General features: G+C 39.7%; 1 protein-coding gene across 1 annotated transcript in view; it reads right to left on the bottom strand.

Moving 5' to 3' along the window:
* The window catches only part of LOC149313272 (dynein axonemal assembly factor 9-like), a 97,530-nt gene that overhangs the window by 43,033 nt on the left and 33,547 nt on the right, over positions 1-20,950 (bottom strand). The window contains exons 5-16 of the mRNA XM_089526393.1: positions 17,582-17,678; positions 15,044-15,150; positions 14,064-14,141; positions 9,938-10,036; positions 9,169-9,224; positions 8,375-8,510; positions 6,844-6,925; positions 5,412-5,448; positions 4,576-4,663; positions 3,260-3,336; positions 2,042-2,086; positions 450-495 (exon numbers count right to left, since the gene is read on the bottom strand). Of these exons, the coding sequence (XP_089382519.1) occupies positions 450-495; positions 2,042-2,086; positions 3,260-3,336; positions 4,576-4,663; positions 5,412-5,448; positions 6,844-6,925; positions 8,375-8,510; positions 9,169-9,224; positions 9,938-10,036; positions 14,064-14,141; positions 15,044-15,150; positions 17,582-17,678 (948 nt within the window). The remainder of the gene's footprint in view (positions 1-449; positions 496-2,041; positions 2,087-3,259; positions 3,337-4,575; positions 4,664-5,411; positions 5,449-6,843; positions 6,926-8,374; positions 8,511-9,168; positions 9,225-9,937; positions 10,037-14,063; positions 14,142-15,043; positions 15,151-17,581; positions 17,679-20,950) is intronic.

The following is a 20,950-nucleotide window of genomic DNA, read 5'->3' on the forward strand; positions in this document are numbered from 1 at the left end:
TTCTGGAGTATGGCAGCAGCCTCAGTCTTGTTCCCATCACTTGCTACTTGGTCCTTTTAAAGTGATGATTACCTAGGGCTGAAGCTGGAACCTTCCCCATGGAAAACAAAAAAGCCCTCCATCCCACAAAAGCCACTTACTGATTTTACAAGGCCAGCATAGCCAAGAACCTATTTTGCCTGGAGTTATTTAAAATGTGATTTTGGTAATGTTGAAGTCTTGCAGAGATTACACATTTCGAAATCGGCAACCTGCCAATTTCCATCTACATCTGCCTCAAACTCCCAGGAGGGCTTTTCAAAGGGCCTGTCCCCTTCGTATTTTTAGAACCTCCTGGGCATTTTAGAACCTGGTAATAGGCTCCCAAGACATTTGGGTGAGAAACTGAAAACACATGTTTGCTCAGGGAAAGTGAGCAAACTCCGTAACAAATTTAAACTCTTACTCACAGTTTTCACTAAATAGAGACTATCCTCATTATCCAGGGGGACAATTCTGTAGGGGAAAGGAAACACATGTTTTTAAATGTCTTACTTTACAGTTTGATAGACCACACCACACAACCACCACACATCAAGCACCTGGAGTCAAACAAGATAAAAACAGAAGAAAGCTGACCAGCAAAAAGGGAGAGGAATAGGTAAAGTGGTGACAAATGTCACCCTCCATATGTCCTACACAGCAATTCCCATGATCTTTCACCACTGGCTACGCTGTTGGCCAACAACACCTCAAGACTGCAACATTTAATCCCAAATTAAAAACCCATTCACAAAAATGGGTTTACAGATTCTTTTGATGTGAAGCTGACTACCTGTTTGTATGTTGTGCTTCTGGGGAGTTATCTTGTAACTGCAGAAGCTATATAAACGTGCCACCGCAACTGCAGACATTACTGCTGAGAAGCAACAGGAGTTGAATGTCTGCAGACTGCCCATTTGATACAGCTCTTTTGCCAGGAAAGCATCCCTTAGAGACACTTGAATTGGCTCCACAAACATGAAAACAAAGAAATGCCCTCTCCAAAGAGTCTGTCTGGATCAATCACTGCTTGCCTTCTGGGTATTCGTGAAAGGCTTAACCACTGCCACATAAAAACAGATGTACGTATTTTGTTATGTTGACATCTTTTCCTTATAATATTTAGCTCTTATGTTTCTCCAATTATTAAAAACCACTCTAAATTTTAATTTTGAAACTGTCAAAGAATATTTCTAAGTGGCATCTGTGGTCCTTTGGGATTGAAAAGGCAGATCTGGAATGATATACTCTGGCCCAGTTTGGATGGTTTTGCCTTGTCTTGTTATGCTTAAATATGCCAAAGCCTTGTATTGAGAAATGGAGCTTACTGGTTCTTCCATTTAGACTCAAACTTCTGTTTCATTTTTAACAAGGAAATATGATACCAGCTCTGGAATATGTCAAGATATTAAACCAACTTCAAACTGAGGTTTAATATTCTCCCTTCCTCTTAAGTTGGTAACCATAGTTTACTGATTCAAATGAAATGTAAAACCACACTAACTTGTTTGTTAAATCACAAACAGTTCACAGCAAAGGGTGGAAAAAAAGAAGGTAGGAGAATGGCAGAAAGCTAAATAAGATGGCATGTATACACAGACATACATATTTTGTTCACATGTGGTTATTCAAATGTCATGTGGTGATTCCAAATGAATATAATCTTGCTAATAGGTCAACACAAGAACTGAAGATTTTGTGTAAAAAGTGAGAAACTAGCAAGCAAGTATATTTCCATATAAAACAATCACTTTTATATCATCCTCAGCTTGTAACCTTACACTGCTCCAGTGACTCCGATCTATTTTAGAGTACTTTTGCTAGAGCTTGCAGGACTAAGTAGTTTGAGGTATGGCCCATCTTGCAATTACAGGTATTCTGGCACAAATATTTCATTCATACTATGTCACTTTTTTAAGGCCAAGGAGAACAGACTACAGATAAAATCTATTTCTTTGAAGTTATCATTCATTTTTTAAAAAACCTGCAGTTCTCTGAAAGAGAGGATGAAGGAACTGACCTTCCATGGTTGTTCACAGCTTGAATCCGAAAATCTGTTCTGGAGCTATAAGGAAGCAGAGGGGAAAGGATTGTACTCATAGAATGACAGTGTTACAGAAGCATGTTTGAGGGGCAAACTACACATTACATTGTCAGGCTTTTGTAGATTTTCTTTCTAAGAAGAGAAGGGGATGCAATTTAGGGTGGAAAAATCAGGGTGGGATGTCTTACTCTGTTGCTGCTTTATCATTCCTCACTTCTGTTTTAGGCTCTGAGCTCCAACCAACATTTTTTTCTTCCTTCCTAGTACTTCAGGTATACTTTTACTCCTATAACACACACTTGGTCTGATGTTGGATAAGGAACAAAGGGCAGGGGGCAAGTTGAAATGAAAAAGACTGTGGCAGGGAAAGGGCAAAGCATCCTGCTCTCTTCCCCTCAAAGCTCACAGTCCTTATTCCATTTAACAGGAACTTGCTTCCACATAATGTATAGTTTGCTCTAAACTAACCAATAATATGTAATTTCTGTACCTTTCCACTAGCAATGTTAAAGACATTTAAGATGCCCTTTAGCACACAAGACTTATAAAACTCAAATTGGATGTAATTTAATTACTGTTTGTTAGGTTTACTGTTAGATTCTGGAAAATACAAGTTAAAAAACTTTTTACCAAAATAAAAACCTATTTCAATTCACTGTACTGAATTATGCTATTGTTGCGATCCCAAGTGCATACACAGAGACTTTTTTGAGCTAATGACTTTGCTGCTATTAAGAGACATGCCTGCTACTCAGCCTGTACCTAGCCAATGGGGAGCTTCTGAAAGAGGTGATAGTTGACCTCAACTACACAAGCAGGGAAGTATCTGGTATCTTGAGCAGTTTAGAATACACTCAAGACACACAGAGCTTTTGCAATATACAGACTGAGCCAAGGTGAAGAAGGGAGAATATGGAAGAAAGAAAAGGTAGCTTGTGTTATATTGATGTAAGTTCAAGCAAAAATCTGCAAACACATCCCAAAGCTAGTCCCCACTCTTCATGTTACCGTACATGAATCTAATGACTTTCAGAGCAAGGAAAGCCAACAGTATCATTAGGCAAGGCCTCTCACAGGTACAGTTTGTCAACTTGGAGGCTATCCCACGTCTCTATAAATCAATCCTATGTGTAAAGAATAACTATGCATGTATCACACCAGTGGAAAATATCTCATAAATTCTACAAAACATACCGCAATGGAACCTTAAAGTATCTAAGTTCAAAGTCATCAAGCATACTCAGGAACTTTTGCTCTGCTACTTCCCTTGCCTACAAAGAGAAATGGAGATGAAAAAGAACATCAAGCTACCTTACACCTGGAGAATCCTAATAATACTGTTACATATGAAACAAAACAATGCATTACATTTATTTGAAAGTAAGGCAAACAAAAAAAGTTAGCAAGTCTATTAACTGAAGTTGACTTGAACATAGTTTTTATATAGTCCATTATGGAGAAGGCAGAGGCTGAGCCTGGTCATATCATCTGATGGCAACACAAGTGGAGGAGACCTTGATATATCACAGGCCTATCTGGGCGTACACAAAACTGCCTTAGCTCCCGTATCATATAGAACAGTCAGTGGGACAACAACGATGGGGGGGGGGGGGGTGACACTGGAAGCTTAAGTACTACTACAAAACACTCCTCTTTTTTCAACTAGTATAACTGAGGAAGAGATAGTTATTTAAAACAGAGTATTTCCAGTACCCCTCTCTCATCATTCTGTAATGGCCATTCTGCAGTCTCCTTCTGTCCCATCCAGGGATGGCAAGCTGCCTTAGCATTTCTCAAACATTCATTAAGTCTATACCCAAATGAGCCAAACTCATAAAATTGGGAGGGGGATTAAATAGTAACTACCACTAGGAAGCATGAGTACGTACATTTTAGCTATGGTCCAAATCCATCAGACATTTTAAAATAATGTCAAAGCTTTATAAAATATAGCAATTTACTCATACAACAGTATTAACTAATGGTTTGAGTGTTGGGTTATGATGGACTATGACTATGACTCTGGAGGACAGGGTTTGAACCCCTGCTCAGCAAGTCACATTCTCTCAGCCTCAGAGGAAAGCGAATCTGAATGAATCTTGCCAAGAAAAACCCATGATAGAGTCATTTTAGGGTTGTCATAAGTCTAAAACAACTTGAAGGCACACAACAAAGGCAAAAGACTGAATAATAAATTAATAATAATTTGTTTTATTTATATACCGCTATTCCAAAGATCATAGCAGTGAACAGCAAGTAAGCTAATTAGCAAGTAAGCTAATTTGCCCCCAACAGTCTGGGTACTCATTTTAGCGACCTCAGAAGGATGCAAGAAAAAGGACCCAGAGTATTTTGGCTCCAATTTGCTCCAGAAATGTTTCTTTGAGTGATTACTATACTGCAAGCCTCCATTAAAGTAGAAGTTAGTTTTACTTGTTGGTTGGGTATTCTGATTTTATATCGGTGCCAGCAAACAACAGAATCCCTATAATAAAAAGGAGTATTAGTACCTTACTGGTATTGGAGGTTTTTGAATAGGAGTCTATACTAGCCAGGACAGCTTCTACAACAGCAGCGTAGATTTGAGACAGAAGCTTACTAGAAAAGAAAGCAAATTAAAAATATATATATTAATGATGTTGATTAACAGCTATTTTAGCAAACAGCTAGACTTTAAGCTTAATACAACCCACAATTTCTTTCAGGACAGGGCAGAAAAGTTAATTTCAAAGGACAACTAAAGCAGGAGTAGAATTTGAACCAGTTATTAACTGTAAAGCTATCTTGGAGCTGAATAGTAACAATAGGGAGCAGGAACATCCATGTTTTAGCTATGGTTCCAAACACTTTTGAAATTATTTTAAAATGTGTCAAAAGCTTTAGAAAACACTGAGCGAAATCTGCTTATACTTAACAGTATTAACTTGATGGGCCAAGAACAGTTTGCAACCAACTATATGAGATAGTCTCATTCTTTTGAGATGTGGTGCTGGAGAAGCATGCTTAGGATACCATAGACATAAAAAAAAACCAAACAAAGGGGTCCTTGAATGACCGAACCTGAAATCTCAAACAAACTGAGGCTGTCATGCTTTGGCCACATCACAGATCACAAGAAAAGACAATAACATTATGAAAGGTAGGGCAGAAGAAGGAGAGGAAGACCACATGGCAGATGGATAGACTCAATCAGGGAGGTCAAGGGCATGAATTTGCAAGACCTGAGCAGAGCAGCGGAGGATAGGTTTTTTTTAGAGATGCCTCATCCACAGGATTGCCATGTGTCAAGGGCAGCTAACAACAACAACATATGAGATATAGACAGGAAAATTAAAAAACGACTTACACTTGTTCAGCTTTCTTTTCCACCTCGTTATCATTGCCTGTTGAATATTAAGAACTTTTTATTTCTGCATTCTCTTACATTTAAATCATATATTTTCCTACACACATCAATAATTACTCTGCTGTCAATACTCTGTTGGTGAGACAGTGTATCTCTTCTCTCTTTCATTCCAGGTCCTATTCATCACTCAAGTAACCAACACACTGCGTTGGGAAGAAGTGGACATGAACCTAGGGCCTCCCCACATCCATTCCTTGAATCTTGCCTCAGTTCCCTCCAGCTGTGTGTCAGGCCCAACCTATGGCAACAAAAGACTGCAGTGTATGGGGCATGCACAGTGTTGCATGTAAGTGCTAACCATCATAGTGAAAAGGATTTGGACAGGAGAAAGCCAGGCAGGAAGAAAGGCATAATGCAGGACAAGTCCATATCTCTATCTCTGGTATGCCTAATGCTTTGGCCGTCTTTTTTTTTTTAAGGAACAGTAATGCTTCATTCAAGTCTGCAGCAGAAGTGAAATACCCAGAACACAGGTGAGAGGTAGCTTTATCTTAATAAAAACAAGGCTCTGCTATTCTTCAGCTGTCTGATGTCCCTTCTTTGGATGCAGATGAGTGCTAAGCTTCTATTTGTTATCAAACACATTACTATTGTAGATTGTGTTAAAGCTCCTTCCATAGATGAAATTTAGCTTCCTTGGGTTAAGTGAAGAGCTGAAGATATTATTAGTTCCCTCAGTGCAGCCAGCTGCATGGTGTTTCTTTTTTACTTACTAGTCTTAATTTGGTACAGTATGTAGAGAGATCTTATAGCACCTTTGAGACTAACTGAAAGAAAGAAGTTGGCAGCATGAGATTTCGTAGACTAAAGTCTATTTCCTCAAATGCATCTGAGGAAGTAGAATCATAGAATCATAGAGTCGGAAGAGACCAATTCTAGGGCATCCAGTCCAAGCACATGCCATGCAGGAACTCACAATCAAAGCACCCCCAACAAATGGCCATCCAACCTCTGTTTAAAGACCTCCAAAGGAGGAGACTCAGTAGAGTTTAGTCGATGAAAGCTCATGCTGCCAACTTCTTTCTTTCAGTTAGTCTCAAAGGTGCTACAAGCTCTCTCTACTCATTCTACAGACTAATACGGCTATATCTTTGAATTCTAATTTGGTACAGTTATTCTGCATTTTCCATGTATGTTTAACATGCTGAGTTTATGATGCATTGTTAAGTTTTACTATGCTTGCAGCATGCAGACAAGTTTTTATTTGCAAATTGCAAAATTTGCATCTCTACATAAACATTAGCCCATTTTGATTTGGATGTGTTCATGTTTTTATATATTGCCACATGTCTGGGTGTCAAACAAGCCATAGAAATGAAGCAGTCTGGAAGTTCAAAGAAAACAAACATACAGTAATTGATGTGGAACTTACCAAGGTAAGGAGTGTGAGTTGCTCCAAAGAAATATGTCCTTGAGCAAGCCAGAGGCCCTTTTGGAGAGACACACTGCACTACCTAATTGCCAGTAAAACACAAAATATGCAGGTGGGTGACAGTAAATTATAAGCAGCACAAAGTCCAAAAGGGTCTCAGAAAACATGGTTGTAAAAAGCTTGTTTGTGAAATCGGCAAAACCAGTATCAATCAGGGCCTAACCTTAAACAAGAAAAAGCAAAGTTGCAAATTGTCATAGTTCACTCCTGAGCTGCCTGAGATCTCTGAGCAAAGAATGGTAGCACTCTTGAGGGGAGGGCTGACCCTAACAAATGCCTGACTCTGGCTCTGACCCCTGACTCTAGATCAGAAGTCTAACTTTAGGAGAAATGGTCAGCTCTTCATAACTTTAACCTGCCATCTGTTCAAATCACAGTTGTTATTTTAAAGCACTGTGATTAGGGTTCCTTCACTCATTCTTGTCCTATTTCCCATTAGAATAAGCTCCTCTATTTGCCCCCCTGCCCCCTAAAATCTCAGACTTCAAGACTTCTTATTTCTGCTTACCCATCTCTAGGCCCATCAGATGTCCACTGTCCACCCACCAAGAAGATACAGCTCTCCTGTGGCCTTCCCAGAAGCATCTGGTTTTAGAACACAAATGCTGAGATAATATGGATCCACCTTGATGTGATCCAATAGGAGATACTATTTTATCCATTTGCCATCACATGCTTTGTCTTCCTATTTCTGTTTTGAAGTAGTAATAGTAAATGTTTAAGTGATATGAAGGAAGGCATCCCTTCCTGTTGTGGCTTTAGCCACCCTGAGTGACAAAGTATTTGCAGTCCTATGCAGAATAGGCTCCATAAAGACCCCAAGTGGCTGCGAAGGAAGGCAATGAATTGGCGTGTCAGCTGAGACATGTGCCTCAGGAGAAACTACTTTGCTGCTTGGGGGTGGAAATGTCTTTGCCTAAAGCCCAAGTTGAAGTAGATACTTAGTATCACCCCAACAGGAAATCAGTTTCTGACCTTTTATGTGCACAATAAATACTGGCTAGAGTAATTAAAATATGGTCTCAGCAAGGCATAGCCCAGGGGCCACAGGCAATCCCTGAGTGCAGCCCCAAGCATTTCACATCCCTGGAAGTCTTTCTGCATGTTTTAACTTTAAAAGGCCTCTTGCATCCTTTAGCAAGTTTGGGGAGGTAGTCTCATAATATTCTCCCCTGTCTCCCAGTGACTTCAAATCACTTCTGGTTATCAGGGGCTCCAAAACATAGAAAATTGCCCCCCCACCTTTGAGAGCCTTTATACACTGGGCTGTCAGGTTGTGTGGGATGCAGTCAGTCCTATGAGATATGGGGAATGGAGGAAGTACGTGGTCTCTGGGTGTCTGGACGTTCCCTATTCCTGTTCTAGAAACATTTGACCATCACTCAAGACTGGGCTTCATAATTTTTTGTGATCTGAGAACTGGTACCATGCAGCCTTATTACTTCCTAAAATCTCACTAGCTTATGCTTACCATGTGCCTGGCAGTGCTCCCACCAAGGCCCGTGTTGCGAAGCAGATGCCCCTCAGAAGGGAAATTGAAGTTGGCAGAGTTCAGATTCTCCTTGGACGCATGGGTGCCGAACAGGACAAATGGCTGTCTGCTAGGGCTGACATCATACACAACACATACACAGACACACATTAGTTACCACTAACTCAGATATTCTGAAGCTAAAGGTGCTCTGGGAAGTCTTAGACAAATGCCTTCTACCTTTCCGCACCACCACTGCATGACTGGAAAAAGTGCAACCACTAGCTTAGTGCACCAGCAGAACTGCAGACAACATTGTTGAGGCTGTAGTATGCCTTCAAATTGTTTGTGACTTATGGTGACCCTAAAGCAAACCTGTCATGGAGTTTTCTTGGCAAGATTTGTTCCTACATATTAGCTGCAGTATACACCTCTCTGCCTGTTGCTAGAGAACATATGCAGAAAGGTACTATTTCATTTTATGCCTAGGTTGTGAGCTTCTCATAAACACCTGGTTGATCATTTTACAAAGAGAAGGCTAGGTTGACCTTTGGTCCCGCCTAGCACATCTGTTCTTACATTCAGAAAAATCAGACACTAGAATCAGCAAGGCAATGGTTATGCTAGTTTCAGAAATGAAGTGGTCAAAAACTTAAAGGAACATTTGCTCAGAGTTATAACACATTAGTTTTATCAGAGGCATGAAGCCTCTTGCAGAATTATTTTTTATATGCTTCACTCTATATGAGATACTATACTGTGTATGCTCACACATTTTAAAAGGTAAAAAATACCTGTTATCTGTTATATGGCTTGAGATCATTCCATGACTGAAGTAACTTCGGAATGGCTAGAGAGGAGGGGAAAGAACATTTTAAAGGTCTCCAGAGATTTAAAAAGAGATTATAGAACAATAACTTCAAGAGACATTAAACATATGTAATACTGCTAAACCTATCCAGGTGTATCATTTTGTGCAAATGCTGCTGCAACGTGAATACGGGTAATGGTAATTCTGCATAATCAGCAGCTTGACAAAGCATACATTATCAGTCTACATTACAGATGTGAGATTACTGGCCTGTAAAAAAAGAGTCATCTTTAAAGCTCTCCTGGTTGTTTTTTATTACTGACGATGAACAACCAGAGTTACACATAAGTTAGCATTAGAGGCAGACTAATCTGGCTCTGCAGTTCACAAAACTTATTCCAGCCTTATACTGCTTGTTCCTTTAAAGCAATTTGAATTCCCACAATCTTAAGCCTGGCTTTTGACCTGAATCTTATACTGTATGCTTTTGTGGCCAACAAGATGTTCTGTAATCATCTTTGCAAGGGACACTTCAAGTGAATTGCAATTGAGCAGTTGTTACATGGGAATATTAATGGCCACTGCATCTGGTTGTGAAGTAACTTCTAAAATCAAGGAAGGGGTAAAGTTGAAACTGGGTCACTTTAGGGAACCAGATATGCAATAGACTCTTTGCACACTGATAATATGAGTAGAGAGAAATGGGAAATGGAAAACAAAGTTCTCCTTTCATCTAAAAATAAGGCACATACCTCCCCAGCTTGAGACTCTGACAGTTCCAGGATGAAAGGAATTTCTGCATCAAAATTGGCAAAGAAGTTAGTCCACTGATGTTCAAAAGTCATCAAATCCTGCAAGAGATAAAACAGGTCTCCTATCAATCCTGATGCTCTTTCAAAGAGGCTTACTGTGGATATGTGACCCACTCAGTGTCACTCAAAATGCCAAGGAAAAATCCGCACTGCAAATGCAAAGTCCTGCTTTTACAAGATGGAAAGGGTTAAGTTATACAACTCAGTCTCTCAAAAGAAATATGAAACAACTTGAAAGGCTGAAGTTATACAAGCCTTTGCAAATGGGATTATCTTGCTTTTTTAAAAAAAACAAGTTTGCTTTGCTGTTTTAAAAACTGAGAAAATGGCTCAGAGCTGGACAGTTAAAAACACAAACATACAGCAGCTAAGCAATGAATTAAAATTAAACACCCATTTCAAAAGTAGCACCAAACATTAATTCCAACAGAGAAAGAGGGTGGGGAATCAAAAAGCAGCTTCGGGGGAAGATCAAAGTTTGTTGTTTTGTTCTTGTTGTGTGCCTTCAAGTTGTTTCCAACTTATAACAATCCTAAGGTGAACCTATCAAGGGGTTTTCTGGAGCTGAGAGTATGTGACTCACCCAACATCACCCAGTGGGTTTCCATGGCCAGGTGGGAAAATCAAACCCTGGTTTCCAAAGTCATAGTCCAATGCTCAAACCACTATAGCATGCTACAGTTTAGTACATCACACTGAGCTCAGTTAGACTCAAAGGGCTTCCTGTAATAGCAGGTCTTAACCAGGGACCTCAGATGTTCAGAAACAGCACCACAGCTTTAAAAAAATCCTGCTTCTGATAGATACCCTTCAAGCCCCAGTCAGCAGGAATTCAAGAAATAAGGCTTCAGACGGTCAACAAAAAGCAGAGATGAACAGGGAAATTGGTCCTTAAAGTACTCACTGTAGATCAACCCAGTCTCAACTTTGCAAACTTCGTGGAAGAAAATACCATGTTCTGAGGTCACAACAGTCATGTAGTCATAGAGGGACAAAATGAGGGCTTTGCTCTCCCAATAAGATTTTTACCCTCTCATGAAATTTTTATTCAGTCCCTAAATTTCTAGCACTGCAATACCTTAAAACTTTAATTGTGTACTTAAGACATACAGTTTAGGTATTTAAACAAAGGGGAAGTCAATGGTACGAAGGGAGGGTGAACACAGCAAATGTAAGAATTTTAAGTGCTTACCATTATCAATGTTTCATTCTTTGCAGAGCTAGAAATTTAGGGACTGAAGAGTGATTTCAATGGCCCTTGCATGGTGGTACTTTCCCTGTGAGCCAGCCTTTCTTTGGCACAAGTGCCATATACACATCTGGTGTCAGCAGGTCAAATCTCCTTGCTCCCAGACAGCAGATGGAAATAGCCGGAGGGCTGTCTGCCTCCTGTTTTTAACTTTATAGATGTGCACGCCAGCATAGAAGAGCCACAAAGAGTTGTTTAAATTAAATTCTCCCCTTACTATCTTTCACACACAAGTTCTCTCACTCACTCACATATGTGCTTAGACAGCAAGACAGGTCATCCTCCTGTACCAGGATTTTTGTTGTTGTTATCAATATTACATGTCATTACTATATGCACAGTGTGCTTCAAAAAGAATGGTGCAAAACCAAATAAACACAGTTTTACTTTTGTACCGTTCTTTTTGACTCACCCAGTATTTATATTCCACCTTTTTCCCAGTCTGGTACTCAAAGCTTCTTACAAAAGTTAAAACAGGTGCAGCTAAAAAAAATTCATACCAACGTTCAATGCAAAATTACACTAACACTAGAATTAAAAGTACTCAAAAGCATCACCCTAAAAAAGAAAACATCAAATAAACAGTGCACTACATTCTGAAAGGCCCTCTCTCCCTTAGTCGATGAGTCTCAAAGGCCTGTTGAAAGAAAGAGGCTTTTACTTGTCTACCAAAGAATAGGAAGAAAGTCTAATCTCTCTAAAGCGGAGTTCCTGAGCCTGGGTGCAAACACTGAGAAGGTCCTCTTCTGTGTTCCCATTAGATACATCTGTGAGGGTGGTGGGAAAGACAGAAGGACTTCTCCTGAAGATCTTCAAACACAGGCAGGCTTGTATGGGGAAATGTGTCCATCACTTAACTGGACCTGAGCCATATAGGACTTGATAGGTCATAACCAGCACGCTGAACTGGCCCAGAAACGGACCAGTAGCCACTGGAGCTGCTGCAACTAGGGAACTGTATGCTATAGGTGCGCTACCACCACCACCACAAATAATAATTATTATTATGTAATGAACTCAGCTATAGTCAAATTGCAAAAAAAAATGTTATGTAATTAGGAATGAGGAGTATATTTACATCTCTCATCATTAAGCAATATTCTATCTGTCACTTTTTCACAACCACATTTCATGTGAGAGTCATCATGGGTGACTGCAACTAAGGTGTGGAAAAAACGCTCTATGGGAAGAAGGACTGCTTTGTTTTTAAAACCAAAGAAAAGTTGGGTCACCGTTAGGCAAGTCAAACAACGGCCACTATGTGTCAGCCTTGGCCCATTTTTCAACCTTCTTTAAAACAGCTGTTATCTGTCTTTTCATGCAATACTATTAAAATACACAAATAAGATCTCATATAGGAATCTATATAGCAATCTGAATTCACAAATGTAGTAAAATGCATAGGAACCACTACAGAAATTGCAAAACAGCAAGTTCCAGAGGCCTGATCCCAACTCTTAATTCCAACATGCTAGCCTCAAAAGGGGTTATTGCAATACCGTATGTAGGTATCAGAAGGCTACGTCACCAAACTGGCTTGTGACATCTCCTTCCATGTTCTAATTCAAAAGCATAGCCATGCTAGTCTGGAAAAATCAGTATTCAAAGGGATCTTGTAGCACCTTTGAGACCAACTGAAATCAAGATGTTGGTAGCATGAGCTTCCGTAGATTTGAGCTTGCTTGCTCAGTTGCTTATTTACATGTAAAAGTGCATCTGAGGAAGGAGGTGCAAGTCTATAAAAGCTCATGCTACTAACTTCTTTCTTTCAGTTTGTCTCAAGGGTGCTACAGGATCCCTTTCCATGTTCTATTCATTCCAATAGGCTTTGCACAAAAGACAGCCTGGGTGGCTTTTTAGAACTGCAGGGTTCACAATTAGCTGGTTGAAACATCATGATAAACCATAGCTTATTGTGACAGGAACAAACATCAGTGAGCCCTGTTTTTTCTTTCTTTCTTTCTTTCTTTCGATCAACCATTTTTTTTGCCTTCCAGATCCAACAAAAGAATTCTTAATATTTAATATGGTTTCTTGAAACAAGCTAGCTGCAAACTATGGGTTGTAAAGTTGGTTTGCTTGAGACAAACTACTGTTAGGATTAATCATATTTTAATGATGGATTGTAGCTAAATAAACACAAAAGTAAGTGCTTCAGATCATCTCCACACAGCTGTACTAGAGAAGAAGTGAAGGGGAAAATGAACAACCCAGGACCCACTGGGGCTCAGACCCATTAGGCTATAATTTCCTGAGATATCTAAGCTGGACCAGTGTGGTGACAGAAGATGCAAAAATGCTGGGAGCATTCCAGGAGACTATGAAATTCCTTAGATGCTTACTGGGAAATTCTGAATCAGAACATCAAAATGTGTGGACAAAGTGTCCTGGGAAGACACTACCATAATCTCCTCCTGCAAGATGGGTTAACAGAAAGGACTGAATATACTTCAGGCTGAACTCTCATTTCATACAAATCAACAATGACAGATAATAGGATTGGCTATCACTCTGTATGAACTGTCTGCAGCCAGGAACATACTCCAGATGTCCTAAATTGTCCCAGGGTTCCCTGATAGTTGAAAATTGGTAAACTATCATTCTAAGCACTTCACCAAATGGTGCTCTACCGCAAATGGTTTTAGTTAAAATACGTTTGAAAAGAAACTGAAAACCAGATTGTGAACAGCCACAAAATACCGGCTTCCTTCCCATAATTGCACATGTGATTGTAACATTCCTCTTATGTGGTGGGTTTGCTTTCTGTAACGTGACTCGCAAAAAAGGCAAAAAAAAAAAAGAAGTTAGCCCCATTACCTCATAAAGCAAGCTTTCCAGGGAAACAGGATCCATTTTGCTGTAAGTTTTCCACAGATCCACACTGACATCCATTAACTGCAAAAGAAAGAGCATGAATTGTAAGGAACATGAATGCAGGAGTTCTTACTTCTGATTCATAAGACTGCTGGAAATTGGGGCATGTAAAGACTGTATTCTTGCTGAAAATGAGCATCAGGGGTGGTCTGGCCTATAAAAATACACACTAAGAACCCCCAACACTAGCAAAATGTACATAAAGAGACACTGTTAGCTCTTCTTTCCATCTGGAAAGAAGCAGTACTGTATGACAATGTCCATTCACAATGACCCTTTCCAGCTGGAAACATTAACAGTATGGCATTATGTCTGGAGAATAGTGCCATGAACATGGAGGCACATCTGTATTACCGAGGACCCGGCAATCCTTTAAAATATCAATTACATCTATATTGCATTTTCCGGGTCCACCCAAGGCCTTCCCAGTTAAGTTCACAACTGAAATGGGATGTAACTATGCAAATGATCTTCAAGATCTAATTTTGTTCATTGTTTTTCCCTAAACTGATTTTTTTAAAAAGCTTTTAAAGAGCTAAAGCTGAGTTGCAACAGACCAGAATCAAGGAGGGGGGGTGGTTCTGGGATACTATGGAGCTAAGAATATTATTTTTGCCAGCTTTTTGAATGGAAAGAAAGTGTCAGGCCAAACATTATTCAGCAAAACAATCCTTAAGTTGTGAAGTCGAAGGCTTTCATAGCCAGCATTCATAGTTTTTTGTGGAGTTTTCAGGCTATATGGCCATGTTCTAGAAGAGTTTATTCCTGATGTTTCGCCAGCATCTGTGGCTGGCATCTTCAGATAATGGCATCTTCTCTGAAGATGCCAGCCACAGATGCTGGTGAAACATCAGGAATAAACTCTTCTAGAACATACCCACATAGCCCAAAAACCCCACAAAAAACAATCCTTATGTTCTTACCTCATATTTCATTGTAAAGAAGCCGTCTCCGCCAATTCCTTCCAGGGCAAAGGCCTGCACTATTGGCCACTTCTCAACAACAAACATGTCAAAGATCTGAAGATGACCTGAAGTAACCAAACATTTTATTTTTGAGGGACAGGCGGTTAATGTTATTTCATAGGTTTTGTAATACAATAGTACTATACATTTGTCAACTGAATCATTTGGCTTATTTAAGCAGAGTTCTCATAGTTTGAAATTCTGTTAGCTTCTGTAATATTTTAGATTATGATAAAGAAGGAGGTCTTTTATCCTTGGAACTAGTTTGAGGTTTTTCTGATCTAACCTTCCAGCATACGGGAAGCACAGGATGCATCTTTACAAAGAAAATGATGGTGCATTTTGTTGAGTCAATATGCTCAGAAGATCTAAAGACTGAGTGTGCCTATTAAGTAAGTAACATAGTGCCATGTGTGTATGAGTGCGTGCTGCACTAAAATTGCGGCATATCAGTTTTCACAAGAAGCAGATCATTCTACTCAAAGAAATCCCAAAAGAATAACCATGCTCTTCCTGACCAGGCTGATGCAAAAACTCAGATTACATTTCCCACACTGTTAACCAAAAGCAACTGGCTTTACTTAAGAGAACCAAAAAGCTTTTTTGGTTTAGCTCAAGGGTCTTTGAGAGATGAAAAGTAATGATATGATGCTAAGTGATATTGGATTGTGACTAGGATGGTCACCAGGGAAGGTCTTTCACTGGGTGAGAAAACCACAGCTGATGTGACTATAATATCCTGCACTCTTTCAAAGGTTATTTTTAAAAACTGACAAGGCAATGTAGTTACAGCTTTCTTGCCGCTGTTTATGTGTGTGTTATGCTCAGGAAAACAAATCAAAATTGTTCTGCATTATACTCTGGCTTTGCGTCATTAACAGGAAATCTGAGTCCAATCTTTTCTGTTCTAAAAGGGGAAACCAGCATGACAGCATCACAGAAAAGAGAATTATTATGAAGGAAGCTCTCATTTAAAATACAGAAGGTCTTTTGTGTTCTAACTATACACACTGCGATTAAAACACCTTATTTGGGGGGCCCAAGCACTCGCTCTTCAGAGGGAACATGCACAAGGATTTTCCATGAAAGCTCATTAAAGTGAACACTGTATTTGCACATACTTCAGAAATTCAAACTGTAAGGCCCATTCCCCTTCACCCCAAAGCAGCACATTCCAATGAAGTGTGACCAATGAAGGACAAAACAGAATCTAGGCTCCCCAGGATATATGAAAATACATGGAGGACACAACTATCATTTATTTCAGATTGTAAATAACAGACTAAACCCATACTAAAAACACTCCTTAATGCACACACCCTGGATATATACTGGAAGAACTAGGAGGAATCGTGTGGGACTCTTCTGACCCTAGCTTCCCCCGCTTTTTTTTAGGGGATAAGTTATAAGAACATGTAATGGACCACCTGCATCAAAGTTCCAGTTCATGTGTGAGATTATCTGCATGAGGAGAGCACAAAATAGGCTAGTCCTCCTTCTTCACCATCTTATGACCCCATCATCCCTGCCAGATACATGAGACAGGTTTCTGATCTAGTGTTCAGAACCAGAGGCGGCAATTCAGAAAAATAAAGAGCTAAGGCCAATTGCAGTCACTTCTGTTGATTGCATTTTTAAGAAAGCTGCCATGCAAAGGGGGAAAGGTCACATTTTTGCAAAAGCCTAGAGACTCAAAGGACCTCCTCTGCACTGTAGGAATATTAGAATGATGGTAGATCCTCTTGTCCAAGAACTTTCAACTGTCTTGTTCTTCTCTGCTCATTTACTTTATATTTTATAGCATTTATATGCCATCTTTCTTGCATGGATTCCAAGGTGATGTTCACAACAGTCCCTGCTGGTCTTTCATCCAGGCGCTGGTCTCCATAATATGCTTTCTCCCACACTGCCCCAGACTCTGCATCTGTTTCATTTTCCCATAAACCATTTTAAAGAATGAGAATTCAACTCTTAAGGACCTCTGCTGAAAACTTGTGTGTATATTTAATATGTTCCTGTATGTGCTTAATTTTAGATGGTACTTCCCTTTTGATTAGAGAGAGGTTTAACAGTCACTTGAGGCATGTCTATAAGATAAATTGAATTGTTTTCAGCTTGTCATGGATTCTGTCCAAAGAACCTAACTTATCACAATGCAACAGTTGCCAGGGTTCTTTCAGCCTTGGTTTGGTAAAATGTAAGGATTTCTTTAATTACACTTCTATCCAGTTCTTTTTAAAAGAGCCCAGGGTTATCTCCACTTTGTCTTAACAACCCTATATGGAAGGCATGACTGAAAAAGAGATTATGATGTTCCACATCAAGTTTCATGACTGAACAGATGTATGACCTGAGGACTCCATAGTCCAAATCCACCATATGACTAGTATACAAAATAAGATGTGGTCCGAGACATTAACTTATGGAACTACAGCTTCATTTTTATTTTATTTTATGAGTACATCCTAATAAACTGCTTCTGTTTTCCAGGCCTACCTTGTGAGCTAAAGGGAATGCCGATTCGACTGCAATCACGAACCATGTCTACAAAGCTGGAAATCTTGAATTCCTCGGCAGCCTCTTCATCTTCATACTAATGGACAGAAGAAAAAAATAACTTGTTAATTCATCAATATTTTCAGGATCTGTACCAAGATTCTGGGGAATTTTCTGTTTGCCAAATCACATCAGTACAATACCTTTAAGCAATACATCTGATGGAAGATTCATTTACTCTCACTGTTTACTTGCTTGAAAACCCTGCATTTAGGATACTCAAGTTACATTTATCCAAAGCAACACAAGGAATCTCAAGATCTGTTCTTCTTAACAGAAAAAAAGGGCTATTACTGTCATTTCTCTAATAAGAGCAACTGCTTGCCCAAGCCTGCCTTGCTTTTTGATGTCATTCAGGAATGGTCCAAGTTCATTAAGACAACAATTATGTATTGAAAGCCACATATCAAATGTCTAAGAAGGGAACTTTTCATCTGCTCCTATAAACATCCTCAGCTCCCCAGAGGTGAAGACATCATTTAGCCACTATGTTCTTATCAGAGCGCTGAAAATTGAAAATGATACATACTTATTAACATTCAGGTTCTTTTCCAATACCTCCATGCTCTGTATGGGAAAGCAAAATTATTTACCCTTGCTGAATCTGTCTCCTCTTCCCTCCCCCTCCTTTCTTTTTAAAAAAGCTAGGAGCTGGTATAGAGTTGTGTTTAAGAAATCCCTGGTATAGAATTCACTACTGCTGTGAACTCATTGGTGTGTGTGTCTCTTGTATCTTCATGTAATTTTTCCAATTTAGCAATGCTAAAGCAAACCTATCATGGGGTTTTCTTAGCAAACTTCTTCAGAGGGGGTTTTCCACTGCCTTTCCCAAGATCCACAGCCAAGCAGGTATTCGGACCCTGGTCTCCAGAATCATAGCCCAATACTCAAACCGTTACACCACACTGGCTCCACTTGAGTAACCTCCTCTTTTTCCACCTTTCTCAACCTGTGGTAATAAGTACCTTCAAATTCATAGCAAAAATAGTCAAGAAAATGGGTGGAATCCTGTTAGCGATTTACACACACGTAAATTACCTTATACTGCAAAAGAGTTGGACATTTTTTTCCAGTGCAGAATCTTTGTTCAGTTGAACTTTAAAGAAGTAGGATTGCACATGTTGGTGCCACTGCACACGGTAGATTGTGCACTGCTCATGCAAATGTGCATTATGTATTGCAATTGTGCATTTCACATTTGTCTACATTCAGCTGCGCAGTGCTGCAATTCACTGCAATACAACTTTCATGTAACTTCATGAATGTAAAGTTACGCTCTGTCTTCTCAGTATAGGAGCATGTCCAACATGTAAGGAGCACTTGGAATACTCTAAAAGTACCACATATCATTCTGCTTATCATTCTCTAAACAGATAGCAGTCCTTGTTGTTAAGCAGTCCAGCCTTGAGATTACCCCATTCATGCCTATATCCCAGACAGAACTCAAGAGGGATGACATTTTATATGCTGAAGTTACAAGCTAAAGTCAACAGAGGTGGATTCAAAGTCATGACTGCCACACACTGATTATCACTTGAGGTCTCAGTTCTGGGCAAAATAGTGTTTGGTCTGAAATGGGGTCCTCTGTGACCACCTTAAGGATGAAAACTAAGTTGTAGCCAAGCACCTAGAATCATAGAATCATAGAGTTGGAAGAGACCGCAAGGGCCATCCAGTCCAACCCCCTGCCATGCAGGAGATCCAATTACTGGTCTCAGGCTGCTGCCACGCTGCAGAATTAATGCAGTTTGACACCGCTTTGACTGTCATGACTCAACACAATGGAACCCTGGGATTTGTGGCACCAGAATTCTAAATTCCTCACAAAACTATACATCTCAGAATTCCACAGCACTGAGCCGTGGCAGTTAATGCATTGTCAAACTGTATTAATTATACAGTGTAGATGCAGATTTGTAGAATTACTAATTCAATAGCTAAATGGCTAAGTTGACAGATATGTAAAACCAACTGATTCACCCATTTACTCTAACTGGGACCAGCATTGGATTTAAGCTACAAGTTTAACAATACATTCTCATGCAAGACTTTCTAGCCTCCAAGTTTTGGGCTCAAATAGTACATTGTGAACATTGCCCAGTTCCATACAAAAGCAATTTTACTAATCCTGTTAGTGTTGTTCTATGAAGAGAAAGGGGACTCGGTGCTTGAAAGCATGAAAAGAGCCTATTGGTAGACTGGGGTAATGCTGGAAGGCTCTTCTTAAGGACCAGGCACTTACATTACAGTATATGCCTGTCATTTGCTGGGTATCTATTTCAAGGGTGCCAAAACCCCTTGGAAGAACTCATTTTCACTGTATTTGCATCCTCATTGCCCAGTTAGTCCATTTGAAAAATCAGAAGGTGAATGGCTAAGCAGGGTAGGGGGAAAGAACTGATAGAGAAAAGAAATGATAGGGAGCAAGGGTGTTTTTTAGAGGGGCTTTTTAAAAAAAGAAATACAATAATAATGCCATAATACAAATAATCAGCTGCAGCAGTACAACAGCAATAGCTCAGAAACTGTTATTTCTGAAGTGTCTCCAAAACAAAGCCCCTTTATTTCATTTTATAAAATAAAAAATAAAGCCCTCCTACCCTCTCACGAGGTCAACTGTGCAGTATCTGGAAATCCTTGATTTAAGTACCTTTGAAACAAAGAACTACTGCTGGATTTATATTACCCCACAGAGTCACCCTACGATGATGAACAGACATTGCCACCTGGTTTCTATTATGTCTGTATGAGGCAGCAGTCAAAGAGAAACATGCCACTCTGCTCCAGGCATTTGGCTATTGGAACAGGAGAAGGAAGCAGGTGACAGACCGCAAGCACTCCCCATAAAACCCTCAGCGCTAAACAATTATTTCCTTTAAAGAGAAATATAAAATGGGAAAAGGTAGGTTTGACTGAAGCAGAAATCACAGCAAATGCAACCATGAATTTAAAGTGGCTGCCAGAATAAATCAACTGTCCAACTAGTCTTCTTTATTTTGCTGGACTTAGGCACCCTCCCAAGCCAAAAGAGGTACTGATCTGGTCGATGATCTGAAAAGAAGCCTTTCTTCTCATTGCATGGCCTGGCTCATATACAAGCCCAGATACCTCCATCCCTCCTAATCTTTCCCTTTGGGAAAAGCTGAGTCAGGTGGCTCAGCATCCCTTGCCTCAAAAGCCAAGGCAAAGACCAGAAACAGCCAAAGCACCCAGACTTGGCTTTTACAGTCTCCATCATTTCCATAATAAATATCCTGCTCTGAAATGTTTTCCAGCAGCAGCTATTTTTTAAAAAGAGACCAACCATTC

Source organism: Sceloporus occidentalis, unplaced genomic scaffold, assembly GCF_023333645.1.
Source record: "Sceloporus occidentalis isolate IW3139 unplaced genomic scaffold, rSceOcc1.0.p SCAF_5, whole genome shotgun sequence".
Classification (NCBI taxonomy): domain Eukaryota; kingdom Metazoa; phylum Chordata; class Lepidosauria; order Squamata; family Phrynosomatidae; genus Sceloporus; species Sceloporus occidentalis.